This window comes from Vombatus ursinus, unplaced genomic scaffold (genome assembly GCF_900497805.2).
Source record: "Vombatus ursinus unplaced genomic scaffold, bare-nosed wombat genome assembly UNPS02014798.1, whole genome shotgun sequence".
Lineage (NCBI taxonomy): Eukaryota > Metazoa > Chordata > Mammalia > Diprotodontia > Vombatidae > Vombatus > Vombatus ursinus.
Window position 1 is genome coordinate 3,147,827 of NW_020954576.1, and position 24,726 is coordinate 3,172,552.

The window sequence follows — 24,726 nt, forward strand, 5'->3', positions numbered from 1 at the left end:
AAAAAAAACAAAAAACGCTCCAACATGACATGATCTCATGGAAAAAGGATCCTTTGGTCAAAACTGCCTGCCCTCTAATGCACCTAAAATGATTACCATTATCTTCACAAGGAACTTGTATATTTTCATTGGTTTAAGGCTCCAGTTGCCTTTGAGCTATAGTACCATGCTCTGATACAGCATGTTAACTAGTTAACATATTAGCATGGAATTAATATATCTGATTAACTCAGTATCATTTAGTAGAGCATATCCTCCTGAGGGAAGAGGTTAGGTAGGTTCAGATAGAGAGGAAGCGTTCTGTGAATGCTATCACCGAAGAAGTGCTGCAGGAGGGGTTGGTGAGCGTCATGGAGCAGCACTGAGGGACTGGGGAAGCGATGGGATAGCGAGATGGGCAAAGTGGGGATGGGATGCCGAAGGACAAATCTGGCCATGGGGCCAGTCAGCTGAACGTCATCCTTGGTGGTAGACGGAGGAAGAGGAGGGCAAATGTGGGTTGGACTGGTTAGGAGGTGTCAGTGTTCTCTCCTTCCTTTGCTTCCCAAGGTGAGGCTGGGTCACAGCACAGGCAATTACTACAGGAGTAACATGAAGAAACTCCTTATGTATTAATAAAATAGTAAACCAAGAACCATGCTTCCCTCAAGAGGAGACAACATGTAAGTAAGTAGGCACGTAAAATATATATTCAGAGTAAGTGAAGGTAATCTGAAAGGGGAAGGCATAAAATAAAATTAAAATCTATTTTAAATTTTAAATTTTAAAAATTGAAACACCTCTTATCTCTGCCAGGACACTGTCTCTAAAAGCCAACAACAACAAAAACCCACTCTGAAGCTAATCATTTCTTTCCTCCTTTTTGGCACTGGGGAACTGCCCTTAGCACTTCAATGGTGGAAATATTCTGAAACTGCTACCTTTCTAAAAAGAGGAAGAACCAGGTGAGGAAGCTAGCTGGCGAAGTGGCTAGAGCTCTGTGCCTGGACTCAGGAAGACCTGGGTTCAAACGTGACCTCAGACACTCACTAGCTGTGTTACTGAACCTCTGTCTGCCTCAGTTTTCTCAACTGTAAAATGGTTATAATAACAGCATCTGCCTTGCAGGGTTGTTGTGAGGATCAAAAGAGACATTTGTAAAGAGCTTCAAGCAGTGTCTGGCACAGAGTAGGCACTATGTAAATGCTTATTCTCTTCCCTTAGCACAATGCCTGGTGCTTGGTAGGTGTTTAATAAATACCACCTGCCTGAAGTCTTCCCTGATCCTCCTTCCTCTCACTCCAATTGGCAGTGCCCTCCCTCTCAAACTACCTTATATTTAATTATTTTATGTTTATTTATATATATTCTTTTTATATTTATTTTGCCTATGCTTGCACGTGTACTTTTTGTCTCCCCTGTCAGAAATATATGCACATTCCTTTTGAATAGGGTTTTTGTTCATCATACTTTTATCCCCACCGCCTGGAACGTAGTAGGTGCTTAATAAATACTTGTTGCTTGATTAAATAAAGACTTGTTGACTGACTGACTGACGTCTACATACAACCTTTGACCCTGCTGACCACTTTCTCCTCCCTGACTAATCGATGAAGCATGCTGCCCACCTCCTAACAGGGAAAGGGATAGACCCTAGGTGCAGAAGAAGATACACTTTTGGGCATGGCTAATATGGGAATTCATTCTGCTTTCATAACCTCCTACCTCCTAACTCCCCCCTGCCCTTCACTCACCCAAATGAAAAGACATGTGTTACAAGTGTTTGTTTTGTTCTGTTTTTCATTTGGGTGAGAGAAGGTAGGGGTCGGGGGACTTAGAGGGTTGTGAAAGTTTACTAAAAAAGAAAAATAAAAGAGGTTCTTTGGGGAGGGAGGAAAAAAAAGGAAAAAAATTTACATAACTTTATTATATATTTAAAAGGAATAGCAAGTTGGATATAAAAGACTTGCAGTTTCATGTGTAATCATCTTTTTTATTATAATATGTTATAGAAATGCTTGTTTTATTCCATATATGAAAAATAAAATAAATTTTTAAAAAATGCACAGGAAAAAAAAAGGAACACCAGAAGGAAATACTGGAGAAGTTATTTCATCATCGATCACCTTCTCTCTCGAATCTTTAGCCTCTCCTTATCAATTATTTCCCTTCTCCCTTCAAATATGCCCAAGTTTCCCCCTCCTTAAAAAACCTTCATTAGACCCTAGAATTCCTTCAAGAGAGATCCCATATCTCTCCTCCCTTTCTCAGTCAAATTCCTTGAAAAAGTTGTTTACACTCACTGTCTCCACTTCTTCTCTCACTCTTTGGAATCTGGCATTTGACCTCATCTCTTGGTGGAAATCTTTTTGTGACATCCTAACGGCCAAATCTGATGTTTCTTTCACAGGATCCTTCTTCATCTAGTGCATCTGGTACTGGGGACCCCGCTGTCCTCCCAGATCTTCTCTCCTCTATGAAATTTTACTCTCTCTTGGTCCTACCTGTTTGACTGCTCCTCCTCTATTACCCTTCCTTACTGTGGGTGTACCCTACGGTTTTCTCCTAGGTCCTCTTGTCTCTCTATAGTCTCTCATTAATTTCCATGGGATTAACCATTATTTCTATGCAAGTATTTCACAGACCTATATATCCAGCTCCAGTATCTTCAATGGGCTTAAATCCCACACCACCAATTGCCTAGTGGACATATCAATTTGTTATGTCCCAGATAAATCTTAAATGAACAAAACTCATTATCTGTCTACCTAGGGCATAAGCCCTCCTGTCTTCCAAACTTTCCTATTTCTCTTGAAAGCACCACCATCCTTTCAGTGTCTCAGGTTTATCATCTCAGCATGATCCTGTGCTCTTCACTCTTCCTCACCTCATGCACCCAATTGTCAAATCTTGCCATTTCTACCTTCACCAAATCTCCCACATTTGATCCCTTCTTTCCACCCACTTAGTTACCACATTTGTTTAGGCCCTCATCATCTCCCACCTAGACTATTGCAACAGCCTCCTAATTGGTCTCTCTGCCTCAAGCATCTCATCACTCTAGTCCATCCTACACACTGCTGACAAAGTAATTTTCTTTAAATGCAAATCAGACCTTGCCTCCCTTACTCAGCCAACTCCTGAGGCTTCCTAGTGCCTCTAGGGTCAAAAATAAACTCCTCTGTTTGGCTTCTAAATTCATAAACCTATCTCTATTCTTGTACTTTGAGATCTAGCCAAACTGACCTCTCTGTTCCTTATTCATGAAGCTCCATCCCCCATTCTGTACCTTTGCACTGAATATTCCCCATGTCTGGATGTACTTCTTCCTGATCTCTGTCTTAGAAAATCCCTCTCTTCTTTTAATATGCAGCTGAGGAACTACCTTTGCCTGAAACCTTTCCTGCCAACCTCTCTTCCCCAGACCTGCCATGGCTCCAAATGCTAATGCTCTCCCCCTCCCTATCTACCTTGTATCGAAATACAGTGTATATGTATATTATATATGTGTGTGTGTGTGTGTGTATACATGTTTGTTATGTATATATTTTTATATGTAACTGTTGTTCCCCTCATTAGAATGTAAACTCATTGCAAGTAGGGATTGTTCCAATCTCTTTTTTTTATGGTTTCCATCTTTGTATTTGTATCACTAGTGCCTAGCATAATGCCTGGCACATAGTAGGCACTTAATAAATACTTTGTTGATTGACTGAAGTTATTATTTACTCTAAAAGAAAAAAGCAAGCTGTACTTGAGAGTGATCTGTAGTTTCCTCTTTTCATCTGTTCTACTTTCTATACAGCAATGCTGTCCCTCATGCCTGTAATTCTTTCCCTTTTCCCTTGAGCCTTCTGGCTTCCGTCGAGTTCACCTTCTACAAGAAGCTTTTCCTGATCCTCTTCTATGCTAGTGCCTTTCCTCTGCTGATTATTTCCTCTGTATGTATGTGTATGTGTGTGCATATGTATATATGCATCCATATGTATGTATACAGACTCATGTGGGCATGCATATATGTGTATACACACATCCATCCATCTATCTATCTACCTATCTAGTACATAGTTGTCTGCTCCATTAGACTGTGACATCCTGGAAAGCTAGGACAGTTCTGCCTTCTTTTAAAAATTCTCAGTGCTTAGCATAGTATTTGGCATTATCACAAGTGCTTCATCAAAGCTTATTTACTTGATTTTGTGTTAAGTTCAAAATTTAAAAAAAAATTTTTTTTAATCCCTTCCCTTCTCCCTGGGTTTCCATGACACCCTCTCCTGGCTCTCTTCTTGCCTGTCTGGCTGCTCCTTTTCTAATCTCCTTTGCTGGATCTTCATCCTCAGGAAAGGTAGCCCAGTGTTAAGAGCATTGGCTCTGGAGCTGGAGGATGTGGGTTCAATTGTCAAACATTTAATACCTGAAATAACCTTAGGCAAGTCATCTAACCAGCCTAGGCTTTAGCTTCCTCATCTATAAAACTAAGGCGGGGGTAGGGTAGGGAGGGGGAGTTTTTGGACTAAATGGTCTCAGGGGGTTTCCAGCTCTAGTTCTATGATCCCATGTCCTACCTCCTAACTGTGGGCGTCCAACACAGTTCTATTCTGGGCCTTCCTTTTTCCTCTTACACTTTCTGGTTCTAAATCTATGATATTATGACCCTTTCTTGGCCATCTCAACAGCTCCCCTAGATTCAATTATGATCTCTATGAAAGATGATTCCCAGCTCTTTCCTGAACTCCATTCCCACATCTCCAAACACATGAGATATCTCCAAGTGGATGGGACAGCCTATTGTGGCAACTGAATTAAAATAGGCATGTCCAAGAGAAAAATGATTATCTTTTCACCAAAACCTGCCCCTTCCCCTAACTTCGCTATTCTTGCTGAGAATCCATCATCATCCTTCTAAGACACTAAGGTTTACAACCCCGGAGTTACTCTGGAATCTTCACTTTTCCTTCCGCCCCTTATAGCCACCCAATGGTCAAGTTTTACTGGAAGTACTGATTTTACCTCATCACCTCACCCGGACAACTGCAATCCCCTGCTAAGTGGTCTCCAGTCTCAAAACTCTTCTCTCAGATCCATCCTTCACATACCCGATAAATAGATATTCCTAATGAAGCTGTCTGATCTGATCATGTCACTCCTCTGTTCAAGAAACTTCAGGGGCTCCTTAATGTTTCTAGAATTAAATAGAAACTCTTCTGGTTGGGACTGAAAGCCCTTTGCCATCTGGATCCAACATTTTTTCCGAGCTGATTTCAATTATTCCCCATCATGTACAAGCCAAAATGGGCCACTTGCAATTCCTTATATATGACATTCCATCTGCTGTCTCCATGAGTCTGAACAAGTTGTTTCTTATGTCTCACCTCTATCTACTATAGTTCCCTTCAAGGCTATGCCCAAGGGCTGCCTTCTGTCTGAGGCTTTTCCTGACGTTCTCTCTCACCTCCCTCCATCCTGATTATTTTGTATTTACCTTATGTTGATTTATCAGTGTGAGCTGACACCCTCACCTCCTATAGAATGTAAGCTCTCTGAAGGTAAGAATTATTTTGTTTTTTGCCTTTGTATTCCCAGTGCCTGGCACATAGCAGACACTAAAGAACTGATTATGGAATTAATGACAACAATGGGATAGAATTAAATTGACATGGGTCAAAATAGATTCAGATTAAACATTACTTCATATTACAGACACATACCGCCTTTTAAATCAGCTGAAGCCCCCACGTACTGAAAGTTATCCATATTAATGACATCAATGATAGGTGACACAACCCGGGTCTTGTCCTAAAATAAATATTGGATTTGGGGGAAAAAAACCACAAGTAAATAAGTTATTCAAAACACAACACAGAGAAAAGCATTATTAATGTTACACAGAAACAAGGCAAATCAACAGATCCATTATCTGCCAAGCCTTTTTGGTGTATACACATTAAACGCCCATTCCTTGTCTCCCTCACATTTATGTTATTCATTACAATTTGAATACCATACTGATAATAATTCATTGAAAATAAAAAAAAATAATCTATCCTGGATGACTCAGACATTCACCTGCCTGAAGGCAGAGGGCTGGACTGGGAGATCTTTCCAGATACCTTTCCTAGTGACATAAATTAATGGAGCTTTCCAAAATGTCTAAATTATCATCAGAAAGTAGATTTCATTTTGACAGAATTTAGGCTCAACCTGAATTAATTCAATTCAACAATGTGTTAGCTGATATGAAACAGAAGCAGGGACACTACTCCTTGGACTTAAAATCTGATATGGACACACAGGCGGCACAGAGATGCAGCCATGCGAAGAATAAACTTCCATGGACACATCTGTGATATGAAAAGCGATAAGTGGCAGTGACAGAAAATGAACAAGGCAGCCTGTCTTCCCAGGATTTTATGAAAATATTTTCTTAGTCGTTTCACATACTCCTGCTGTCATTTTCTTGATAAGAGTTCATAATGACTTTTAATTGCTGACCTTTCCAAATTTTGACGTTAAACTGACATTGATTGCAAACATGAAACAGTTAGACTCTGCTTAGCTTGGAAGGACAACAAAAAGTTAATTTTCTCTCTAGAGCAATTAATTGAAGGACCATTTTGTTAGCCAGGATGATAAAGGACTTGGTCAAACAAATTAATAAGGAATGCTTGGTAATACCAAGCAAGGACTTGGTAGTGTAGCAAACAGGGCTTGGACTCTTCAGAACTGTCTCAAAGGTAGACACTTTCAAGAAAGAAATTAAGTCATGTAGGAGGTGGGGAGATAGAGAGAGGAAAAGAATCATGGAATGATGGATTGCAAAGAGTAAGAAAGTGTTTAAGTTCTATAGGAATACCACTCACATACATTTTACATGCATGTATGCATGCATGTATGTATGGAATATAAAGAGAAAAACACAAGTCATCAGTTGGAACTTTAAAAATACTTCACTGAATTTGGGGACAACTTAAAAGTCAATTTTTTAAGTTTATAGGTTTTGGTGGTAAAAATTTTGCAGACTGCAAAGACTGACCTATGTTCTATCTAGCTATTATCAGAGACTAGAGCCACTTACTTGATCATTCTTCTTCATAAGAGGACTAGGGGGAGGCATTATAGACAGCCATCTAGAGTCCAACACACATTGATGCATAAGGGGCACTTTCTAAAATTATGATTAAGGCCTGTCATGATCTAAATTCCTAAGACGGAGAGGACAGAATCCCAAGGGCTGGAGCAGACAAAATATTTTTCCTTGTAGCCTCTGATGATCTATTAGCGACTTCTGTTTATTCAGGCAACTGTTCATGTAAATCACTAACTTCTCCAGTAAACTAACTATACCACAAAGAAAAGATTCCCCCAGAGCAAAGCTAATAATGATGATGATAATAATAACAGTAAAAATAATAATAATAACTTGCATTTATATAGTGCTTTATGGTGGGCAAAGTGCTTTACAAATATTATCTCATTTTATCTTCACAACAACCCTGGGAGTTAGGCCTTATTAGGCAGCTAGATTTGGAGTCAGGAAAAGTACCTGCTAGCTGTGCCACTCTGGGCGAGTCTCTCAATCTATCAGCCTCAGTTTCCTTATGTGCAAAATGGAAATAATAATAGCAACTGCCTCCCAGGGTTATTTTAAGTATAAAATGAGATAATTATTAAAGTGCTACAGAAATACTGTTATTATTATCCCTATTTTATGGATGGGAAAATCGAGGCAGACAGAGGTTAAGTGACTTGCCCAGGGTCACACAGCTAGTGATTGTCTAAGGCAAGATTTGAACTTGGGTTTTCCTAATTCTAGGTCTAGGGCTCTGTCTACTGTACAACCTTTAGAATTAGACCGTAGTGTCAATATCATATGGTTATTTCTTTTGGAAGTCAGATGAAAAACACAGGATTAGCATCATAGGAAGTTCCATGGAGTTAGAAGCCAGAAAGAAAACTAATCATCAAAAGTTGAATAGGCAGAATGATTTGCTAGTACACTAGAACTGTCCTAAGTGTCTTCACAGATTTGCAGAGTCGGAATGGCCTTCAGTGATCTAGTCCCCTATACAACATGGCCCATGAGTGGCCACCAAGCCTTTGTTCAGAGTCTTAAGGCAGAGAAGTGAGGCCAAGTGGTTCCCTTATTAGAAGAGTGAAATCTACTTCAATCTTAAAGCCACCATTCAATTAAGTCAATTACTCATTACTTTGGATAAAATGTGAATTTGTTAACATTAACATCTTAATCACCTGACATTCTGATCACCTGTGCCACTTGTTTAATGTTTGGAGGACAGGGAGAATTTCATGTTTTGGCAAGGAGAATTCCATGTCACTATGCCCAGGAGAACCCTGGTTATAATTTTAGTTGCTGAGCTAGAGTAGTGATTGACATTCTACTCATGTCACGACCCTCTGATCCCCTGCCAATGCTTTCCTTAGTTACCCAGAGACAAACTAACTCTATTTTTGTACTTTTACAGTATCCTTTTTCTTTTCATTAATCCATGGCAAATTTCTTGTCAAGTGTTTGTGGTGAATGAGGAATTAAGCAGAATGGCAAGCATGACAGAAAGAGAAATGAGAAGATGACAAAGAGTAACACAGTTAGTTGCTGTAAGACAGAGGTGTTACACTCATGGCCCAGGGGCTACATGTGGGCCACACCAATCCTGAATGCATCCCAAACCACATGAAAGTGTAAATGGGAAACAGCTAACAAAATAAACAAAAATACATTGAAATACAGATTTTAAAACTAAACTTGTTCTTGTCCTTTAGGGATCCTTACATACAGATTAGCGGCTTCTACTTAAGTCTGACATCGCTGCTATAAGACCTAGAGCACACATAATGTAAATCAGCAGGTGACCTATTGAAGGGTGGCGGACCCAACTAGACCCCACTCCTTTCTCCTTGAATCTGTCTTGGGTGCTTCTAGTGAAGAAGGACCCCTCCCGGATCACTGCTTTGTCGTGCATGGGCTTACACAACCCAATAAAACCATGAGCTACGCCAGGTATGGTTACCCAAGATGGACAGGTCACAGTGGACAGTTCCAACAAAAGGTGATGCACTGGAGAAGGAAATGGCAAACCACTCTAATATCTTTGCCAACAAAATCCCAGGGACAGTATTGGCACTGGCTACGGTCTGTGAGGTCATGAAGAGTGGAACATGACTAAAACAACAACAAGAAATCAAGAAGGGGTATGGTAGGAAATGGAGCCCTCGTGGACTGAAGAATGTACTTCGATGGTAGAGGTTATTGTCAAGATCTCTTTCTTACCTGAAATACTCATAAATGCTCCTTCTAGCCACAGCCTTTCCCTGAGGGTAAATGAAGGCCTTGACTTCTTCCCTAACAGACTACTCCACAGTTCACCTTAAAACTTCAGGTAAATAAAAGAGAGCCCCCCAGTAGAACAGGACTGCTCTACATAAAATGGAGGCTCTGACCCAGGCCTCGATCCCAACAGGTGAGAGTTCTGACCTTTCCTTTCCCCAGCTAGACTGTTTTTTTCATTTGGTTTAATGCAATAGTAAATGAATGCCACCAAAGATATTTCTTGCCTCATTTCACCCAACATAAACAAGCATCATGACCCGAGTGGCCCTCCAAGCCTTTGTGCCTTAGGGGTCTTCTTCACTCACCTCTGCTACCCTCTCCAGGAGGGGCTCCAGCCAATGCTCATTGCATTCACAATGACTGTCCAAGAACGTCAGGACTTTAGCCTGGGCTGCATCTGCCCCTCGGACCCGAGAGCGCATCAAGCCTGCGGGGGAGAGTTCAGAAGCTTGTCAGGGGAAGGAATCTATATTCTCTGTGAAAAACAACAAAAGTAATGTACGCTAGCAGACACCATTTATGCATTTCCCCCCACAAAACCTTTACAGCCCACTTGCAGGGCTGGAGGTTTCACATTCTGTGTCAGGCTGAAAGGATCAATACCACCCTGTGGTCATCAAAACAGCAGACTGTTTGTAGCTTTTTTTTTTTAAGGTAAAGAACCTACAGAGAGAACAACTGTCTTCTGAGAAAGGCTGTCACATGATTAAAGGCTGATGGATACATCAACAGAAACAATAATTTTAAAAAAACTCTCTTGCAAAGAGCAAACAGACAGGGTTTGCTCATTAACTGGGCTCGGAGACTTGTTATCTATACTCTTGAAGTGTCAATAGCTGCTGATCTTTCATAGTGCTAATTTAGTAATAGAAATTGCAAATTTTTCTGTTCTTCTAAGATTTAACATATATCAGCTTATACATACATATCACATGGCATGTATATACATGATACGATATATGTATGTAGGTATATGTATTCACACATTAAGATTCAGTTATAAGGCCCCTTTGTCATAACACAAAATCAATTATGTTGTGGGTCAAATCATGTAACTGCAAACTGCAATGTGAAGCAGAAGTGTCAGACACATGGCCCACTGCATGAAGCCTACAACGCTACAGAGTAAGGCAGGAACCCAATTAAAATGTAATTGGAAAATATTTACCAAAATAAATAAAAATACAATAAAACATGGATAGCAGTATATTACATGTTAAAACTAAGTCAATAGGCAGCCCTCAGGGATCTTTACGTATGGATTAGTGGCTCCTGTTTCTATTTGAGTTTGACACCACTGTTATAGAGTATTTCTCTCTGACTATTACAATCATTTCCTTCAAAACGACTGTAATTGTTCCCTGACCCCACAGTCACAATGGATTTCTAGTGCACATACTGTCCTTTGTATATAAAAATACTGCTACTGATTTACTATCAGAAAGGGCAGGACATATTTTAAGGGTTTTTTCCCCCCTCAGGAGGAGAATATGCATTTTCTTTGATGCTTAGTTGGCCCACCTTGTGAATGAGGCACACCTTGGTAAGTGATATAGTCTTTGGTGACGAAACAAAGGGAAGGTGGTTGGCTCCACCTGAGGGTTAAGTTCATGACCTCTGTCTCAGTAACACCAAACTCAAACCCACTGAATTACCTGGTCACACACACAAATGCTGAGCATTTTATATGTATTTTACAGGTCTTGAGCAGAATCTGATTCTCTTTGTGTTGACAGGGGCTCTCCCCATTTGAATTATGCCAACTCATCAAACTGTGAACAAATTTACACATTAAGACAGCGGTTCTTAACCTGGCATCCATGAATTTGTTTTTTAAATAATGTGGCAACTGTATTTCAATATAATTGGTTTTCTCTGCAATCCTATATGGTTTAATTTATTCCTTTAAAAAACGTTATTCTGAGAAGAAGACCATAAGGTCCACTGTCACAGAGGTCTTTGACACTAAAAATGTTAAGAATCCCTGCCTTAAAAGCAATCTTTTAATTTCTAAATATTTTACCCCAATAGCACTCACTGAAAAGAGTGGCTATTAATTTTGTTACTAATATTAAATTATCAGTGCTTAAAAATAACAATTGTTACCACTTTACTCCCTTATAGTGGGCAGTAGTAAGATAGGAAAATATGTCTCAGCTTTAGTAGATAATAAAAAAATGTAAAGTACGCTATCTTTTGTCTAGGTTGTTTGAACATGAAAATGGGGCATCCAGTCATAAAATTCTGATTTGTTTGAAGCTTCAGAAGGTTTCAAAGAGGAAGGGCCAGATTTGAGGCATTGACTATAATATGTACTTTTCAAACCAACAGGATTTATTAGGAAGTAGAATTAACGAAGGCCATGAAATCGATTCATTCCATTTATAGACTAGTTCAGTGTCACATGGTAGGGGAAAAAAATTTCTTCCCTGGCCACAGCTTTGACCTCTAATCCGAACTGGTTATCTTGCAAATGGGTACTATTGCCCCAGGGGGGAACAGAAAACAGACCATATACAGAATGAATCAAGGCAAACTCATCACGACTCCAGGGGAAAAAAAAAAATCTTAGCTCTGTCATCTTTGTATTGAACAGTCTTCCATAAAAAAAACAACTCGATAGCTAAAAAATTTCTCCAAACTGTGAATGAACAAGGTATCCAATCATCAAGCTCCCAAGCAGCTCTGAGAGATGAACAGCTGACTGGATGTTAATTGCACAGTATTTTAAGCTTCTTCTTTGGATGTTTCCATGTTTTACTCCTGCCTTTGGAAAAATCTTGCTTATGGCTGTCAATAAAGAATGTTCAATGATCCTAACTACCACACAGGGAAGACTGACAGCAGCTCATAAGGCAGGAATTTGTAAAACTGAAAAAGCAAGCAAATGGGAATGTACTTTTCTTTCTTCAGATGCGTCACTTTCACCTAGCTGTCAAATTCAAACGCCATTTATAAATAAAAATCAGATGCTTGAAGCAAGAAGTCATTAGATTTGCCATTTCTAAATCTTGAGTCTTTTCATCTAAATTCTAATACCTGAGGGACTGCTGACTAATCAAGGCTTCATAGATGATGAGAGGACAATTTTCCAAAGGAGAAAAGGTAGAATCCAAATAGAATTGTTGTCATAATTAAGAGTGAGGTTTTCAGTGCCATACCAATCAAACTACCAAAAAATTATTTTATGGAGCTAGAAAAAAATCAGTAACAAAATTCATCTGAAAGAACAAATGGTCCAGAATATCAAGGGAACAAATGAAAAGAAATGCAAGGGAAGGTGGTATACCTGTACCAGATCTTAAACTGCATTATAAAGCAATCATCAAAACTACTTGGTACTGGCTAAGAAATACAGTGGTGGATTAGTGGCACAGGCTAGGTATGCAAGACACGACCGTCAATGACTATAGTAATCTACTATTTGATAAATCCAAGGACTCCAGCTTCTGGGATAAGAACTCATTATTTGACAAAAACTGCTGGGAAAACTGAAAAATAGTATGGCAGAAACTAGGCATAAACCAACATCTTATACCCTATATCAAGATAAAGTCAAAATGGGTACATGATTTAGATATAAAGACTGATACCATAAGCAAACTAGGAGAGCAAGGAATAGTTTACTTTTCAGATCTATGGAGAAGGGAAGAATTTACGACCAAACAAGAGATTACATTAAATTTAAAAAGTTTTTGCACAAACAACGCAACCAAGATTAGAAGGGAAGCAGAAAGCTGGGAAACAATTTTTACAGCCAGCGTCTTTGATAAAGGTCTCATTTTTAAAATATATAAAGAACTGAGTAGAATTTATAAGAATATAAGTCATTTCCCAATTGATAAATGGTCAAAGGATATGAATAAGCAGTTTTCAGAGAAAGAAATTAAAGCTCTCTATAGCCATATGAAAAAAATACTCTAAATCACTACTGATCAGAGAAATCCAAATCAAAAGAACTCTGAGGTACCACATCACACCTATCAGATTGACTAACATGACAAAACAGGAAAATGATAAATGTTGGAGAAGATGTGGGAAAACTGGAACACTAGTGCATTGTTGGTGGAGTTGTGAACTGATCCAGCCATTATAGAATGCAATTTGGAACTATGCCCAAAGGGCTACAAAACTGTGCATACCCTTTCGCCCAACAATACTACTTCTAGGTCTGTATCCCAAAGAGATCATAAAAACAAGAAAAGGACCCACATGTACAAAAATATTTATAGTAGCTCTTTTTGTGGTGGCCAAGAATTGGAAATTGAGAGGATACCCGTTAATTGGGGAATGGCTGAACAAGTTGTGATATATGAATGTAATGGAATAATATTGTACCATAAGAAATGATGAGCAGGCAGACTTCAAAAAAACCTGGAAAGACTTACATGAACTGATGCTGAGTGAAATGAGAAGAACCAGGAGAACATTGTACACGGTAACGGCCACACTGTGTGATGACTGACTTTGATAGATTTTTCTCTTCTCAGCAAAAGACTCATGATGGAAAATGCTATCCACAACCAGAGAAAGAACTATGGAGTCTGAATGCAGATGGAATCTACTCTTTGCTCTCCTTTTCCTTTGTCATTTTGTTTTTTGCTTCATTCTTGTGGTTCCTCCCATTGCTTCTAATTGTTCTTTACATCATAACTAATGGGAAAATATGCTTATAAATAGAGCCTATATCAGATTGCATGCTGTCTGGGGGAGGGGGGGAAATGGAGGGGGAGAAAATTTAAAACTCAAAATCTTACAGAAGTGAATGTGGAAAACTAAAAATAAATTATTTTTAAAAAAGAATGAGGTTTTACTATGCAATGGATTAAGCTTTTCATGTATTTACCTGATTTGAAAACAGTTTTGAGTGCTATACACATACACAGATCAGACACAGGAAGCCAAGATATGGTCATTTTTCTTTTCATTAAGCTAAAATATGTTGAGTTCAATAATAACTAAAAATATAGACACAATTACACTTTGTTGGCAAAACAAAGTCCTGTTAAAATGATCAGGCTGTTTAGAAAAATAAGTCAGTAAACAATCTACCTTCTCGCCGATCATTTCTAAGAACCCGCACTTTCTCAATCTTCCCCAAGAGAGCACCATCCTCAGCTGAAAAGGGAAAAAAAAAACCCAAGAGATTCTGAAACTGAGCTTTATAAAGATGTGTTTTATTGTAAGTATAATCAACTCTTGATTATCTAAGGGCTGCTGAACAGTCTGTACATCATACAGTCACATCCCCGACCCACTGCCCTCCCTTTTGACTATTTCACTATTCATTATACAGCAAGGGAAAAAAAAATAGTCATAGTACTTACGATCATTACTGTAGTCATCTACCAATATGATTTCTTTTATGAGATTGGGGGGACTTTTCTTAAGCACACTGAAGAGGGAAGGAAAAATATTACATGGTCTTCCATGGGTATGGAATTTATTGGTTCTGAATTTACTCTTCCATCCCCAATCCCAACCAACAACTATCAGTCACACATTGCCTTTTGAAAGCATCATATAGGACAATGGATTGGACTGCCTCACCTGACTACGGTCCTCAGCAAGGCCGACCTGGCTTCATTGTGGAAAGTGATTACCACACTGGTGGCTGGTAAGTCTACTCGCCACTGCTTTCGCTGACACCTGAAAATAAAGAGAGGCAACAATCGTCAGTACACCATAAGATATTAATGATCTCCTAAAGGTAGGAAGATGTTCATCTAGCTGAGAAGAATGACTACTAATGGATTTTACATTTACAAAACTTCTTTATAAAACTTTTCCAAGGTAGAAGAGGAAAACAAATATCTGTTGATAAAGTTGGACTTCTTCTGTTTTGAGGCATTTATGCATTACAAACATCATATACGGCATTTGGCTCTAAATGAAGACACTAGACACACCACAGATCACAATTTCTGCTCTGGCCAACTAAGATGTAGATTTTCCTTTACTCCCATCAGGCCATGACCAGATTCCTAGGCATACAGGCTAAATCTTGGTGGGAAAAGTGAAGGTGAATAATGAATAGAAATTTGACATTCCAATCAATATTGCTAGAAGCAATGGAGTTACTTTCAACCCAAATCTCCAAATAGAACTTAGCCTAAAGAACAAGCCTCCCAGGTGAGGATGCAGAATTCTGCTGGGACCAGGTAATTCAGAAATCCAGTCTCAACAAATGTGGAAATGTTTGTTGTATCATTAATATCGTCATCCATAGGATAATAGTAGAGTAAGAGAATTTGGGTCTTGTGTGTAATAGTTTGGAGAGATAATACAATCTTGGTGTGTTTTTAGTTTAAAAAAAGTCCTGAGATTTACCTTCCTTTGTAGACATGCTTTCATGTCCCACCATAGCAAGGATGTGAGCCTGGTTTGTCAAAATCTATGCCAGAATGGCACAAGCATGTCCTCTCAATTAGCAAGGCTTCAAGTACTGGCTGGCAATGGAGTGTATTTCTATTACCCAAGTACCAACTTACCTAAATTCAGAAATGGTCCACCACCAGAAAGTTATCTACAAGGTGATGAATTTCTATCAGTCTCAAAAACCCATAAATACTAAGGCAAGGAAGACTTGTGATTTGCATCAGAGAAAAGAGTACCTATTCTGATGAAATCAGGGATTTGCTGGAGTACTTGAAATTCATCAATAGAAGATGCCACATAACAAGAAAAGAGCAAATCATCTCACCAGCCTCAAGTACAATCTCCTTCTTGAATCATCTAAGTCAATTGTCCTAAGTAGGTTTTGTAGACCATGGATGGTGCTTAATGAGTTTCTTAGGTGCAAAGAAAAGATCAGATGCTGTCTGGGTGATGATCCCAGTCAGTCTAAGGAAAAGAGAATAGAGAAGTGGAAGGAGGGAGTTGCTTTTAGTGATAAGTCTTTTATAGGAAAGAAACGTACAGACTGCATTTTGAGAGCATTAGGCAAAATCAATGGTGGCAATACTACCACTCTCCACTGCCAATACAGGAAGAGGAGCACACAGATGAATCCCACATGAGTGGATGAGTTAAATGATCCCAGAAAAGACTACTGGGAATCTTTTGCCCTAGTGAATTAATTTTCCAGCTGAGTCATTTGAAAACCACTGATTAATGTGAAAAGAGGGGTGCAGCCTGTTGCAGGTTACCAACAGTTATTCACCTCTCTTATAGTTTGCTGTCATTCAGTGTGAACACTTCTGCCAGCATTTACAAGGGGTTTGTAGCAACTCAAAGTACTAAGGAGGAAAAAAAAATCTTCCACGAGACCAAAAATTTACAAAGGGTCCTTTCCTTCTCCAGTTTTTAATCACATGCAATTCACTACCTTCCCTTCCCCTCCCAACCCCAAATGTCTGGCCCATAATTTGAAGATACTATGATTATGATATCTACAATTTAAATAAATGAGAGTTGGTGGGGGACAAAAAGATGGTAAAAGGGATAAGAATTATCTTTTGAAATCAGACAAGATCAAGACATATTTAATTCACAAAGAATAAAAGTGGTCATTCTAAACAGGTGCTTGGACAATATCCAGCAAATTTCTATGCATGGGTGCACTGTAAAGGAAAATGTATAGCAGACCCCAGCTAATGTGCACTAATGACTGGGAGATCTCCTTCAGATGAGCAAATTTTGTAAATTAGCAAGTAAAGCAGCACAATTAAAAAGCAATAAATGCCAGGATCATAGAATGGGTTTCCTCTGTTTATTTAGTTGTGTGGGTAGCTTGGTTTTAATTAATCGTGAGAAGGCAGCATAATGTACCACCAGTCACTCTCGGTTAAAAAAAAGCAATCTGAGTTGAATACTGTACCACATTACAGCTTCTGGCCTCTAAATCTTTACTGGAAAGCAAATACACAGGCTAGCCTTCTTGGTGAGAATCACCATACTGGTAGATTAAGTAAGCAAAAATTTGCAAGGTTCAACTATAAACCAATTAACCAAAGAAAAGTCATCTAAAAGGAGCCAATCTATGATATTAATAGGATAAGAACTTCCTATCATGAGGGGGCTGGAATATCCAGCGCAATTAGGCCCCACTTAACACAGTGAGAAGTGGTAAGATAAGTGGGCCCTAAACAGAATGATTTACAAAATGTAGGCTCAGGCATCTGCATTGGAATTAAAACAAAGAGAGGAGTATTTCTCATGCCAAGAGCATACAAAATTGACCCAATCAACCTCATATTCTTTCATTCTCATTCTCTCCCTGCAGGGATCACAGCTTCGATGGGTAACTGAAAGGCAGGAGGCACTAACTCCGTCTGCATTGTTCAGAAGGCATGGAGCTTGCATTACCACTTTGTATTCTTTCAGAGTGAGTGAGTGAGTGAGTGTGTGTGTGTGTGTGTGTGTGTGTGTGTGTGTGTGTGTGTGTGTATGAATTATTACAATACCTAGGGGAAAAACTCTTCAGTGTGTTGGACAGATCTTTTAGGGAGGATTTGTGGAAAGACTTCCCTATGGACAAGAGACATAGATGAGCTGCTACTTGCACCACTGTAGAGAGTACTTATTTTGATGAAATCAATGCATCCAAAGCACCACAGGTTTAGAGCTGGAAGGTACCTTACAGATCATCTAGTCCTCATTTTACAAGGGAAGAACTGGAGTCCAGGGAGATTAAATGACGGGGATTAAATGATTTGCCCAGGATCACAAGTGGTTTGCAAGGACAGGATTTGAACCCCTGTCCTGTCTTCAAATCTAGTATTCCTTCCACTGCATTATGCTGCCTCCAAAGTATTGAATCACATGTATACAAGCATACATGTACAAAACACATATCTGTCTCCTCTTCGATATCTGCCACTTGGGCATACGACTGTGAACTCAGTTTTGCTAGGCACTGTCAGATGTAAATTATAATAGTCATTTCACTTAAACGGGAGAGAGGAAAGGATGGGGAAGAAGGCCATTCATGTCATAACAATTAAGTTAACTAGACATTAATTTTTAAAAATTATTTTGGCTAATAGAGCATACATGCACACACATACACACACATGCAGTAAGCTTTAATATCCAGTCAAAAATGTCATTGACTGTGGAAAACTTCTTTATGATGATAAAAAGAGGCTGAAGAATGAGCACATTTATCAGTTAAACAGAGGTATCCCTGACAACCAGTCTTGATCATTCTGTAGCTAGGAAAAGAATGTCTAATAGGAGAGGCAACAATGAATCCTGGTAATTTGACAGAAGCCAGAGTCTAGCTCATATCCACTTTTATACCTGAGCCTTCTGTAATGGTAACTGTTGGTTATTAGAAGTCAGCAGTAGCAAAAGCCTATAGTCAGTTCTGCTCTCTGGTGCCAAAGGAAGAAGAATGATTGGCCTAATTCAGTGTTTAGGGACTGCTTGTCAATGATATCTGAGTGATATCTAACAGAGCTGTACCTAGGAATTCTGGTACATGGGGAAAATTCAGTTTGGAAGAGAAGGAAGAAGTGGCAGACATGGAAAGAGATATCAGATATGGAATACAAGGCCCTGTGGAGGATCTGATCTTGTGATGGTGGCCTGAGTCTAGCTGAGGGAACAGGAGCACTTGTTAAGTGGAGGACTGGTAGACCAGAGGTCTACCCTAAGAAAGAAATCTCCCCTCCCTACCATGCTTGAGCTCTGGTGCATAAACTTAGTATCTCCATTCTAGTTGTGACCAAAAGGGTAAAGTACTCAGAGTCCTGGTAAAACCAGTACCTAGTTACTAGGCAATATCAATTACGCCATGTTTATTTTTAACACTTCAATGTCCAGATCATTCTCATAAATAAATGATATGAAAAGAGAATTTCTAATTATGGAATTTGGACTTCACATTTGAGCAATTCAGCACAATTTAATAAACATTCCATAAACGGTTATTATAGACAAGACACTGGACTAAGAACTAAAGATACAAAGTCTACTATCAAGGAATTTTTAAATGATGAGGGGTGGAGGTGGGGGAGTAGAGAAGAGACATCCACATAAATAATCATGAAAAAAGAAAGTGTTAGGAGAACTTTAAAGAGGGAGGGAGTCATGATTTTCATTAGGACCTAGGGTGGGGAAGGTTTCATGGAAAAGGGACCACCTGAGTTAGCCCTTGAAAGAAGGGTGGCATTTCAACAAGCGGAGTGTTCCAGAAATCAGGGATAGTGTCTCAAGGATACAACAGAGCAGCCAGTTAGACTGGAATGTAGATCGTATGAAGAGTTGTAATGTGAGATGTCTGGAAATTTAGGCTAGAGTGAAGGGTTCTGAACGCCAGGATCAGGAGTACATCCTTTATTTGATAGCCAATGGCAAGCCACTTAAGACTTCTGAAAGGATAAATGACATGATTCTATATCAGCACATCAGGCATTTAATACATTTTAATTTGAATTGAATTGAATATAAACAGAACAGTGTGTTAAAATGATTATACAAATAGCAATGTGAAGGATGGATTGAGTAAGAAATAGGAGTACCAGTTAGAAAACTATTACAACGATTAAGGAGTCTTAATCTGGGATCCATAAACTTTGTTTTTTAAAAAATATTTTTATAATGATATTTTCAATATAATTGGATTCTTTTGTAATTCCATGTATTTTATTTTATGCTTTAACCCCCCCCCCCCCAACTACTACTGTGAGAAGAGGTCCATAGGCTTCACCACACTGCCAAAGGGGTCTGGTACAAAGAACCCCTGGTCTAAGTGAAAAGGAAGGAAGGTCTACGCTGGGGTGGTTGCAGTAAAAACGGAAATGAATAGATTTCAAGAGATGCTACTGAGGTGTACTCTACAGTGGCAAGTGATTGGATACATGGAGTGATGGTGAAAGGAAGAATCAAGAGTGACTGGGACGATGAAAGTGCTATCAAGAGAAATAGAGGAGTTAGGGTGTGGGAAGACTTTTGGAGAAAGAAAACAAGTCTAGCTTTGTTTTGCTTGGCTTGAAGTGTTGCCAACATATCCAAACAGAATGAGAGAGGCAGGGACAGATAAAGATTTGGGAGATGTCTGCAAGGAAATGGTAACTGATATCATGGGAATAGAGGACTCAGCTCCCAAACCACTTCTTGCAGGAGGCCTTTCTTGGTCCTCACCCTCTACTAGTGCCTTCTTCCCCAAGGTTATTATCTTCATTTGATGTTTTTGTAGGTATAAATTATCTCTCCAGTTAGAATGGAAGTTCCTTGAGTGCTGAGGCTACTTCCTTTTGGCTTTTGTATCCCCAGCACCTAGCATGGTGCCTGGCACATAGTAAATGCTTAATAAATGCCGACTGAGTGAATAATTTATGGAAGAGATATTCAGGAGAGGGCAAAGAGAAGAGGGCTAAGAAGAGAAACCTGAGAGCAACCTACATCTAAAAAATGAAAGGAGAAAGAGGAATTGACAGATCAAACAGAGAAAGGTCATTCAGAGAAAGAACTAGAAGAATGCAGTGTCACAGAAGCAAAGGAAGGAGTCAATCCACAGGGACAGGCCACAATACTGGTCCACACAGCAGCCATTTAGTTTTCTTCCTTACCAATCACACTCTGATTCTAATGATGGTATAAAATACGGCTGTGAGAGGTCCACAGTGTCAAATCTAGTAAAGACGTTGAGGAGAAGACAAAAAGGGGGATACTGAATTCAGCAATAAAGATATTATTAATGACCTTAAGAGAGAGCTGTGTCAGTAGTAGTGGAGGCAGGAGACAGATTTCAAGGGGTTCAGGAGTGACTGGGTAGTAAAGAAGTAGAGGTTAAGATTTATCAAGGGTCTCCTAAACACTTCAGTAATAATTCCTCAAAGGCCCTCTAGAAATCTTACCTCTTTGACAAATTTTCCCAACAAGCAAGATGCTAAAAGTGTCCTTCCAAAATCCATACACATTACCCAGCATGACACGAATGAATGCTAATCAAATCTATTGTCTCTCTTTCAGTTCCTTTCCCTTCTTCCTTCCCCTGCTTCCCCCATCCCCCCAATAATTTTCTCTGTCAGCCAATTCCTTGATTTGGGGACTGATTAGCTAGCTGCTTTATCCAGCTCATGCCCTTTGGTTCTCTTTAGTTTTCTGGTTATATTTCACTGCTCAAGTGCACATCCATCCAAGGATAGAAGAGAAATGAAAGAAGGAGAAATTCTTAATTATTCAATTTCACTGCTTGTTGGTAGTGATGGTAAATGGCTTAGAGTAAAGGCCGACAGCAAATGACTAAAATGAGATCTGAGGATTTCCATTACCTAAGCTGTGCCTTCTTCCCAATTACCAATGCTAATTGAGAGATGGCTCTGTATCTGAATTAGCTTTGATTTGTTGTGGTGTGTGCGTGCACGTGTGTTTTGGGTGGAGAACACAGGAAAGAGAGGAGGAAAGTATAAAAGCATAACCAGAGCTCATTATTGGCAGAGAAGAACAAAGTGTTTCAGACACAAACTTTTTTCAGTCAAAGCAGGCATGGCCCAGGCTTGCTGGAAATGATTTCGTCCAGTCACATTATTGCTGCCACTGTGGCACTACCAACCATGCAACCCACCTCTCAACCTTCTCTGCATCATCACTGCAATGGCAGCAGGAAAATTTAAGAACTCTTCAAGTGAAAGCAGGCATAAATACCAGCTTAAAGGAATAACCTGAGAGATGGTCTAAGACCCCGTGGGTGGTCTGGATCCCATTTGACAATGATGTTTTTAAGTGCATAAAATACAAGTAGGGTTACAAAGGAAATCAATTATGTTGAAATAAAATTATCAAAATATTAAAAGGACAAATTAGTGGGCCCGTTATATCCACAGACCTCTTGGGGGCAGTCCATCGACCCTTGGTTAAGAATCCTTGGTCTAAGAGAAAAGGTTTTCTCCTCTCTACTATCTCCTCTCTCTCCTTTCCCAGAGGCTCTCATATTGCCAGGCTATTGCTAGGTATGAAGAGAACTGGGCTTTTCAGTTTAATTGTCTCTGTTGAGATCGGCTCCTTGAGCTACAGCCTATGTCTATCCAATTTGTTCTGTACAATCCCTAGCGTGGCATCCCATGCAGGAGAGTGTCTAGTCAACATGATCCACTGCTAATGATTTTAAATCTTATATGCCACAACATTATTATTGTGGGTCCTCAAACAGTCCTCCTCATCCATAACCATGACTGGTCACTTAGCAGCCCCAGTATACTGAGCATCATATAAAACACACACAATCAATATTTATTAAGCACTGACAATGTGAAAAATATAGTACCTGCTACTGAGAGGATACAAAAGAAATAGAAAGTGATATTCCTGCCCTCAAAGAGCTTACAATCCAGCTGCACAGGCCAATCAAACAACCAACTGAAGAACATATAATGGCAACATGCCAAGAAGCGCATACTGTACATTAGAATCAGAATATCTAAATCCTGGGCAGCATATGGATCTGATATGCCATTTAAGTTCTCTGAACCTCAGTTTACTCATCCATAAAATGGAATAAGAATGTTGATACTACCTACCTCAAAAGGGTGCTGTGAGGGAAGAGTTTTGTAAGCGTCTACGTGCTATACATGGAAATATGAGTTATTATTACTACCACCTGTCCCTAATCATTGGACTCATAATTGAATCATATTCAGCATACTTTTGGGAAACAGGGTCCACCGTGTGTAGAAAGGGGCTAGTGATGATAGGAAGGAAAAGCCAATCAACTGATTAATGACCAGGTGTCTGTCGAGAATGCAAGGGACAGTAAAACTCTCAATGTATGGTGTTCTAAGATATGGCTGCCATGGGATATAGGGCACAGGGCCTGTACCAATAATGCAGCAGCAGGGGCAAACTGTGACTTCCCTTGTCTCTTGTGCTGAGAGCCAATTTCAGGTTTCCAGAAATGATAAGGCACTTAAAAGTATTCTCCAGTCAACACACGCCCAGTTGGCCTTACTGGGACAAATTAAGATACAATCTTAATTTAATTAAGAAATTAAAAATCTCAAAATCTCAGACAGCAAATAAACCAGGTCAGGAAATTAAAAAGAAGAAAGAAAAACAAAAATGAACTTTAAACAGGCACAGTTTATCTCCTTAACTCCATTGATGACTGACTGGGAACTGGGGGAAAAAAAAAAGCACTTTGAAAACACCAGAAATCACGATGCTGCATCTTTTTTGGGAGTGTTTTCACATTTTAATGGCGATGTCTTAATGAAGGATCTTTTATTTATTTGAAGACAACTTTTTTATTTTATTTTTTTAATTTCCATTTACTTTTTTGTTTTCAACATTTACTTTCACAAGATTTTGAGTTCCAAATTTTCACCCCATCTTGCCCCTCCCCCCACCCCAAGATGGCATGCATTCTAAATACCCCTTCCCCTAGTCTGCCTTCCCTTCTATCTCTCCCCCCCTTCTCTTATCTCCTTCTCCTTCAATTTTCCAGTAGGGCAGGATGGATTTCTGTACCCCATTTCCTGTATTTCTTATTTCCTTCACAAGTTTTACTTTAAAGGAAGGGACCGGGCAGATTTGTTTTTAATGAATATTTTGCTTGGCTGGAGGCAGCCATGCAGAGGTGTCAGATACAAGTGTCCAGCAACACACCCAGTGCCACCTGAACCAGATTGAAATGTAACTGGGAAATATTTAACAAAATAAATAAAAATACAATAAGACACAGATAATGTTAATGGGCTTTTCTAAGTTAATGTGAGCCCACAGCATACGGACCAGTGGTCCCCCTTCTATTTGAGTTTGACGCCATTGCTGTAGTGGACACAGAAATCTAGGAGCCAGGAAGGCCAGGGTTCCAAACCCCTACCTCTGACATATGCTAGCTGTGGGGCCCTATCCAAGTCACTTAACCTTGCAGTGCTTTTGGTAGTTGCAAAGAAGGGGCTAGTTTGTATAGGTAGAGGTAGAGTTTCCTCATCTGGGGAGTTTTCTATACTAATGAAATCACCAATCTAGTACCCATCCCATGTCCTACTGCTGAGCTTTCCTACAGTACGATATTAAATGCAAGCTATATGTAAGCTCTTCATGGCCTGGCATATGCCCAGGCACACATTCAACCTAATGGGGCCCTGGGTTGCTTCTGGGGCAGTTGCGCATAGCTCCATGACTGTGGAGCTACAGGGATACATCTCCAGAAACTTAGCCAGGCAGCCTTTCAATCAGTAAATAGATATTGAGCACCTATTATGCACGAGGCACCCTGCTAAGCACTGGGGATATAAAAAAATGGCAAAGGTCCCTGCCCTCAAGGAGCTTACAATCCAATTGGGGAGATAATATGCAAAGAAATATATAGAAAGAAAGCAATTTAAAGGATACATAGGAAATAAGTAACAGAGGGAAGGCAGTAGAATTAAGAGGGGTTAGGTAAAGTTTCCAGTCAAAGAAGAGATTTTAGTTGGGACTTAAAGGAAGCCAGCTTGGGGGGGGGGGGG

The 24,726-nt window shown here is 39.5% G+C and overlaps 1 protein-coding gene across 1 annotated transcript in view; it reads right to left on the minus strand.

Annotated features, from left to right (window-relative positions):
* LOC114049910 (polypeptide N-acetylgalactosaminyltransferase 2) overlaps positions 1-24,726 on the minus strand; it is a 250,497-nt gene that overhangs the window by 40,413 nt on the left and 185,358 nt on the right. Inside the window, exons 4-8 of the mRNA XM_027871358.1 lie at positions 14,879-14,977; positions 14,656-14,723; positions 14,381-14,446; positions 9,634-9,755; positions 5,688-5,775 (exon numbers count right to left, since the gene is read on the minus strand). Of these exons, the coding sequence (XP_027727159.1) occupies positions 5,688-5,775; positions 9,634-9,755; positions 14,381-14,446; positions 14,656-14,723; positions 14,879-14,977 (443 nt within the window). The remainder of the gene's footprint in view (positions 1-5,687; positions 5,776-9,633; positions 9,756-14,380; positions 14,447-14,655; positions 14,724-14,878; positions 14,978-24,726) is intronic.